The sequence below is a fragment of the Lupinus angustifolius genome, chromosome LG06 (genome assembly GCF_001865875.1).
Source record: "Lupinus angustifolius cultivar Tanjil chromosome LG06, LupAngTanjil_v1.0, whole genome shotgun sequence".
Classification (NCBI taxonomy): Eukaryota; Viridiplantae; Streptophyta; class Magnoliopsida; order Fabales; family Fabaceae; genus Lupinus; species Lupinus angustifolius.
In genome coordinates this window covers 3,997,220-4,005,549 of record NC_032014.1, presented here as the reverse complement: position 1 = coordinate 4,005,549, position 8,330 = coordinate 3,997,220, and the positions used below count along the sequence as shown (strand labels likewise).

Genomic DNA, 8,330 nt, shown 5'->3' with positions numbered 1-8,330 from the left:
AGATAAGAGAAAAATGTAGTTTTATACATATTAATGTATCATTTATTATTCATCTTTAATGATTATTGAATTTTCAAAATAAATAGATGATAAATAATATAATTAACGTATTTAAATCTAATTTGATTTGATTTTATACTCATACAAGATTTACTGGTATATTACAATTCTAAACCCCGGAGTTAACCCCTGAAACGCGTTTTGGAATATGGAAGTTTTGGTTGAACCACCTAACAACCACCACCATTTCCCGCACAAAGCTTCTTTAATAATAATCTAAACAGGGAAAGTAAATGAGTAAATAAAATTCCATAATTGATTCGGATTTCAGAGCTAATTAACCATTTCATTATTTCCTCACTATAAAACTATATATCACACCTTCCTTACCCTTTTTCAGTTTTCTAAGCATTTCTTTCTTCTCTTTCCTCATCCCTTGTTTCTCTCCGCTTCTTACCCTCGCCGGAAAACTTCTTACGCTGCCGGAAAATCACTATTGTCCTCGACGACTCCGTTCTTCTCCTCCGACGAATTTCTCACACACTTCCGATTGAGACACTCACATTCTCTCGCAATTCTCCGTGGTTGCTTCTTCACGGCGTTAGATCTCTCTGACGTTGTTTCAGGCTTTTAATCGGCGTTTTTTGAGAATGTGGTGAGCGTGGTTGTCGTTCGAGGCTCGTTGTTAATCTGGAGCCTCCAGGATCGTGATTTAGGGTTTGACTCTGATTTTGATTCAGTTTTGTGATTCATTGTTCTAGCGAACGAAGACGGAGACATACAGGGAGAGACTTCGTAATGAAATGGTAGGTGAATCGTGCTTTGTTGAAAAATATTTTTCTCACTGTTTAATCTGTTTTCTAATGTTTTTCTCGTTCAGATCTCAGACATTGTTATCATCTCTTACCGTTCGCATACGATCTCTCTCATTTTGTTTGCATGAATGATGATTTTTCCAAATCACACCGCGTAATTTGATTTTATTTCCTTTTCATTTCTTAGTTAAAACTGCGATGCAATCCATGCACCTGGTTGATGCTTAAGGCGCATTTTGCGACGGTGGATTCTTTTCCTCGAATAAGTAAAAAAGAACAGGACTCTTTTTTTCCAATCCTCTAAATAGGAATTTGGAAAATTTATTTTAAAATCAAAGGCTATTGTATTATGGCCTATTGTTTTGTGTAGATATATTTGATTCGTTGTTTTTCAAAAGTCGTTTACCACTAACTTTTTTTGTTTGATTGGCTTATGTTGAGGTGGGGAAAAAATGACGTTGAGAGGAGATAACTTTTTAAAATTTCAGCGCATGCATTTGTTGAATGTTTCTATTCTATAAGAATGTTTACTATTGACCCTGACCATTTTGAGTCGCCTGGTGCTAAATTCGGATAAAAAATTTCACCCTCTTCTGGGAGACTTTTCCGAAGTAGGAGGTGATTTATGTACCTGCGGTGTCAGTTTTTGCTGTACCTCGTGAATGTTTGTGGCTTTTATTTAATTTGATTGCCTCATAAGGATTAATGAACGCCCTCTAATCGACTAGTTATTCCCTCCTCTATCAAAGAAATTGCATTTATTAGGACCGTAGTTTTTTTCTTGGTTTGTTTAACTTCAGAGTTAATTCCTTTCTCTCTGTTGAATCACATTCCTTTCTAACCGGAATGTCCTATTGTATAAGAAATGGTGCTTTTCATTGACTTCTGTTCATTTGTTGAAGAATTGCTTGGCAATGCCTTGTTTGAATCTTTGCACCACAGTATAAAGTTTCAGTGATACTATAAAAGTCTATGATCCAGTTTTTTCATTGATGATATGTCTATTGGTTTTTTCATTATTGTGACATACTTCTGTTTTCTTCTGTGTGGTTAACTATTGTGAGTCTGACCGAAATGATGAAACATCTAACAGGGTGAAGGAAGAGTTCACCTATCCAAGGAAGTTAAAAATGGGTTAGAATATTTGAAGCGTAAAAGGCTTCAGCGAGCTAAATTTGTAACTGGCACCGACACAAGTATTGCAAACATGATGAATAGAAGTGGAGGAGATACTTTGAGAGCTTCGGTATCATGTGGTACTGGATTGCATGGTAATGCAGATCTCTTTTCCAAGCGGAAGGTGCATAAGTTTGATAGAAGTGATCTAGAATGGACTGATAAAATCCCAGAGTGTCCTGTGTATTCCCCAACGAAGGAGGAATTTGAGGATCCTTTGGCTTATTTACAGAAAATAGCACCAGAAGCTTCTAAATATGGTACGCGTTTGTTTTATTGAATCCCTTATTTATTCTACTGTGTATTGACATTAGTATTTTGCATTGATATTAGTAAATAGAGTATACTGAGGAAGCTATACACCCAGAAATAGTGATATTCTATAACATACTCTTTTGTTGACTTCGTTTTGGCCTTTTAGTTTATCCTCAATCCTTAAATAATTTAATCCGAGTAATGCCACAGCGTTTTTAGGAAATTCTTGATTTGCTAACAAGTGACAACTATGATCTTTAGCTATGATGATGTAGTTTTGGTTACAAATAATTTTGGTTAGTATTATAGGTATTTAAAATTAACAAGAGGATGATCATTCATTCATAATGTGTTCTTCTGAAAAGGGAAAATTGTATTATTGGGTAAACTATTTACGTATCTTATAAAAACTATAATTTTATTTCATGAACCTATCCAGTTACAGAATTGACCTAACTGATTTAATTTAATTGCCCAATCCAGGTATATGCAAGATTATTTCACCTTTGAGTGCTTGTGTTCCGGCTGGGGTTGTTCTGATGAAGGAGAATGCAGGGTTCAAGTTTACCACAAGAGTGCAGCCACTTCGCCTTGCTGAATGGGATACTGAAGACAAAGTCACGTTTTATATGAGTGGAAGGTCAGTTTCCTTATTGTGTACGTTTGTTTGTAATTTCAATTATTTTACCACATTGGCTTATTAATACAATTGTAATTTGAGCAGAAATTACACATTCCGTGATTATGAGAAAATGGCGAACAAGGTTTTTGCACGTAGATATTGCAGTGCTGGGTGTCTCCCAGCCACATACTTGGAAAAAGAGTTTTGGAATGAAATCAGTTGTGGGAAGATTCAAACTGTTGAATATGCATGTGATGTTGATGGCAGTGCCTTTTCATCTTCTCCCACTGATCAGCTTGGGATCAGCAAATGGAATTTGAAGGTGTTAATTCTACTCACTCTTTTTTATTCACTTATGGAAGATGAATTATTTTAACAAAAAATATTCCTCTTGCTTTTTATTTGGTATTTTGATTAACTTACAAATATCTCCGTGCTTTATTGTTTTAGAAACTTTCGAGGTTGCCTAAATCAATTTTGCGGCTCTTGGAAATGTCAATTCCGGTATGTCAAATTCTTATCTAGGTCAGAAGTTATTTCTGTACTATACTATCCCACTTGACTTATGTCGGATTTTATTTCAGGGGGTAACTGAACCCATGCTATACATTGGAATGCTATTTAGTATGTTTGCTTGGCATGTGGAGGATCATTACTTGTACAGGTAGGTTCTACTTATTTTCATAATATATTCTAGATAATGATACCCAAGCAAAGATTTGCTCCAGGTGCATATTGGATGATATTGTATTATACTGCTATTATGGCAGCATTAATTATCAGCATTGTGGAGCATCAAAAACATGGTACGGTGTTCCTGGTAATGCAGCTTTGGCATTTGAAAGGGTGGTGAAAGAACATGTGTATACTAATGATATTTTGTCGAGTGATGGGGAAGATGGAGCCTTTGATGTTCTCTTGGGGAAAACAACACTTTTTCCACCAAATATTTTGATGGAGCATGAAGTCCCGGTGTACAGGGCTGTTCAAAACCCAGGGGAGTTTATAATAACCTTCCCTAGGGCATATCATGCTGGCTTTAGTCATGGTTAGATTTACTCCCTTCATTATGTTTTAGTTCCATGAATGATTTATTGATATGTCCCACTTCCTACTCCTAGCAAGTTATTAACGTGAAATACAATAATTAATGATGCATATCTTCATTAAATTCTAGGTTTCAACTGTGGAGAAGCAGTGAATTTTGCAATTGGTGATTGGTTTCCTCTAGGGGCTATTGCTAGTCGTAGATATGCACATCTTAACCGGGTTCCTTTGCTGCCCCATGAAGAACTTCTATGCAAAGAAGCAATGCTTCTTCATACATGCTTGGAACTTGAAGATGTTGACTTTCCATCTCCTGACATGTTGTCTCATAATTGCATTAAGATTGCCTTTATCAATTTGATGCGTTTCCAGCATTGTGCATGTTGGTTGCTAAAGAATTCAAGGGCATGTATAAGCGTCTCTTCTCATTCTCATGGCACCATTCTATGTACCCTTTGCAAACGTGATTGTTATATAGCTTATGTTGACTGTAACTGTCACATGCATCCTGTATGTCTACGCCATGGTAAGCTTTGCTCGATCCTATTTACTAATATGTGATTTTGAGGTTGATTTTGCTTGTTTGGTCATAAGCTTTGCTTGACATGAATAGCCAAATGCTTCTTATATAAGCATATAAGAAGCATCTGGTAGTCACATCAATAACCAAATGCTTCCTATAAATTCTGTAGCAAGATAATGATAAAATCAATTATCTTGATTGTCGGACCACATGTTACATATTTTGTCAACGATGAATGTTTTACTTTGTTAATTATCTTGCATTTGTGTTTGATAGTACCAACCTTCTCATTTCTAATGTCTTCAAATTTTGATAATTCAGATATTGAATCTCTTGACCTCACATGTGGGAGCAAGTACACTCTTTATTTGAGGGAGGATATTTCGGATCTGGAAGCTGCAGCCAAGATATTTGAGCAGGAAGATGGGGCATTGAGTGAGATTAAAAGTGACCACAATCTGTATTCATATCCATTGTCAAATATGTTTCAGAGAGCGGAGGCAAAAGGATACACACCTTACTGTGAACTGAAACTTGATTCTGTTATTGAATTTTATGCAAGTCCGGAGCAGTCAGCAAATAATGAAGAGTGTGGTACACAAAGTCAATCTGTTATTAGTGACTGTTCTGGAAATCTTAAACCAGAAGTAGAACCTCTTGAGAGCTCCTCTACTCCCAAACATGTAAGACCTGAAAATTGGTGTAAGCTTTTATACTGTCAAGAATTTACTAATTACCATGTGTTAGTTTTGATGTCATTATTGCGAGAGTCAAATATTTTTATAATGCAACAATACATGATCGGATGGCAGTATAAAATTTAAACTAACATTTATGTTGTCATTGCATCTTATTGCATTTGGATTAGAACAGTTACTATTAGTCCATGAACTAAAGTCCCGTGTGTTAATTCTTTTCTCTTAGCAGGCTATGGGGCATGTTAACTCCGATTTTGGCACTGTTGATTGTGAAGAGTTTAGTGGCAGAATACCCAACAGTAGATGTGAATCTTCGCTATCCCCTGCTCAGTATCATGAAAGCTCGTGCAGACCGTTGGGTGATCTTCATATATTTGACACAAAACCCATTGTTTCTAATGAAAGTGATGATTCTGATTCAGAGGTGTTTAGGGTAAAGCGCCCTTCTTCTCTGAAAGCGGAGAGGAGAAATATGAATGAAGCTATGTCTTCAAAACGTACCGAGCAGCAGGTATTGCCATATATTTTTTATATGTAATCACTAAATCTTGATTATTCCCGACTTACATTTACTACATTTTAATCTCTTTAATTCACTGTCTTATTTTGCTCTAGGAATGCATGTACCATAATGACATATTATATCTATTTGAACAGGGACTTAAACGATTGAAGAAAGTCCTTCCTGAAGGAAGAAGTAGGCTACCAACTGATTTCAGCAGAACCAATGAATCAAGTAACAAACATAGTCACCCTGTCGGTCATAAAGCTGGTGGTGAAAATTCATCGGGGGGTAGATTTGCAAGGAGTAATGGCATCCCCACATCTATAAGGTATAAGAAGTTATGTAATGAAGATATAAGTAGGCAACGAGATCACCCCATGAAAGAAAGGTTGCAGCAAACTTTGAAAGAACACCAATCCGTTGATATAGGGCCAAAGCGACTTAAAGTCAGAGGCCCTTCATTTTTGGGCTTAGAGAGCAGATCGAACTGAAGTTTGTAGTTGCCTCAAAATGATTGCAGAATACCATTGAGACTTGAGAGTCTCACTTTGCTAACTTCATTTAGCTGATGGGCTTTTTAACAAAACAACAAATCCGAAGGATTGATTCTGGAAGCAGCGGCAAGATATTTAACCAATTAGGATAAGAATATATACATTCTTTGTGCAGGCCTAACATTTGGGCAATCTGCACGGGTGGTGATATTTTGGGTTCTTGATCCGAGGTTTTTTTCCAACTTCGGTGGGTGAACCTTACCTGCAAAGCTAGAACTTATAAAATTGGGTTAGCGACTTCCATTTCTGTGTATATTTATCTTCATTTGAACAGTCGTTTTAGGTCTTTTTAGGAACATGGGTCTCTCCATTGTTTTCTCATTAAATGCGATTGCTGCTTCCCCCCCTAATGTTAATTCTTTTTTTTTTCTTGTAGCGATAGGTACCTGTTCCTATAACTGGAATAAATTTTAAAGAAATTTCTCATTTTCTTAATATCTTTTCCCTATTCTTTATGGTGATGAGCCCCTGGATTGGAGCCGCTCTCTGCAGCAGTATGTGAAGAGGCTCCTGATACCTGTGGTTTTATTTGAAATATTAGTCAAAACATATTTTGGTCTTCAAAATGATCATAAAAATGTGTTTCAAATTAGTAATTTTTAGCCTTTTTTATGACTAACTTTTTAGATCACTTAAGTGCCTATCAGATTGTTTTGACTGGGGTTTTAGATAGCCACAGATAAAATTATGATAGCCACAGATAAAATTATGATAGCCCCATATCATTTCCTTTTATTATTCATGCTTCTCCTTATCAAAGCTGTCAAGGCGAATATTATGGAAGGGTGGAAACTGGACATTGGGACACTCCAGCCTTAACATGTGACTCTTGTGTCCATGAATTTATTAAGTGTGTGTTACCTATTAAGTTTAAATGTCATTTGCAGTATTTTATTCTCCGTAAAAGGAGCCTCCTATAAATTGAACTCATGGCTTAAGGGATTTGTAGTCATTAATTCTATTAAAGTCATTACCATTAAGTTACTGCAGATGTTATTTTGAATTTTAGGCCCAACACACCTTCACGGGGATAGCCTGATCCAAGGGAAGAAGTGGAAGGTCGGATCACCCTTTCATTGGCAAATAGCCCTAATACCTGTAGTCTACTACTCATTTATAATTTTATATAATTCCAATAACGGTCTGTGTGATGTTTGATTAGAACAGTAATAGTCATGTTTCCATAATATTCAGATTTTTTTGTACTATCAATGAAACTAATTCATTACGGAGCTACATGATTGTCTCTTCGAATAAGGTAGCTCTCATTAATCAAATTATTAATCTTTTAATAATTTTTTGAATCTAGTGAAACTTTATATCATTAGACTAACACATTATTAGTATAATATTCGGATTATGCTCCACTCATTAATGTAACATTTGTGATACAGATGGTGCATTATCTACATTTGTATTACCTATATTTAGAAGTAGATGTTAATATAATACAAATAATTGATGATGTATTAACAATGTAATAAACTATTGCACTATCATTCTATATATATATATTCTCTTATAAATATTCTAACTTGAGCTAAGTATGATGTAATCAACCGACACTCAACCTACTACCATATGTTGCTATTTGATTTAGAATTAAACACTATTTTTCTTATATCCATATTATTTTTCAGTTGTGGATGAGAGTTAGAGGAGACTTTTCCTCCCACATGGTTTGGATCTGGGTAGTTAGTTCCTGTAAGGCTTTAACGGCCTTAGACTGGAAGTACGTCTGGACCACTATAGAAGTATTCGAATGCCCAAAAAGGGTTCCTTGCAGAAGGCTCCACTTCGACATATGAACTAGTTTGGGTTAATTAAGAATTGAATTAATTATATTGACACCCCTGAGTTTTAGTGAAATTATATAAATCACTTCTCATTTTTTTACTTCACACAAACCTTTCATAATTTTTATACTTTCATTGACCACCCATGCATGAAAAATAAGTGTAATCTTTTAAACAAAAAATGTGATAAATGCAATTAAGTTAAACAAAATATGGTATATTGTGAGGAAAAATCGAAATAATGTACAAATTAATGTATTTTTATTATTTTTTGTTACAAAATAAATCAACAGTTCTAAAAAGATATTATTTAAATCGCTCTTATACTATATCGTAACG

The 8,330-nt window shown here is 35.3% G+C and overlaps 1 protein-coding gene across 5 annotated transcripts; it reads left to right on the top strand.

The window, feature by feature from the left end:
- LOC109349076 (lysine-specific demethylase JMJ706-like) lies at positions 207-6,208 on the top strand. Of its 5 annotated transcripts, none has more exons than XM_019589729.1 (12): positions 207-806; positions 1,909-2,251; positions 2,730-2,886; positions 2,971-3,190; positions 3,319-3,372; positions 3,453-3,532; positions 3,639-3,916; positions 4,046-4,441; positions 4,760-4,981; positions 5,054-5,121; positions 5,363-5,647; positions 5,794-6,208. In XM_019589729.1, the coding sequence occupies exons 1-12, from the start codon at positions 804-806 to the stop codon at positions 6,130-6,132; spliced, it is 2,445 nt and encodes an 814-aa protein (XP_019445274.1). In that variant the 5' UTR covers positions 207-803; the 3' UTR covers positions 6,133-6,208. The 5 variants fall into 5 exon arrangements, with proteins under 5 accessions (XP_019445274.1, XP_019445275.1, XP_019445273.1 ...); XM_019589730.1 differs by having other exon boundaries at positions 208-806; positions 5,366-5,647; XM_019589728.1 differs by having other exon boundaries at positions 208-806; positions 4,760-5,121; positions 5,366-5,647.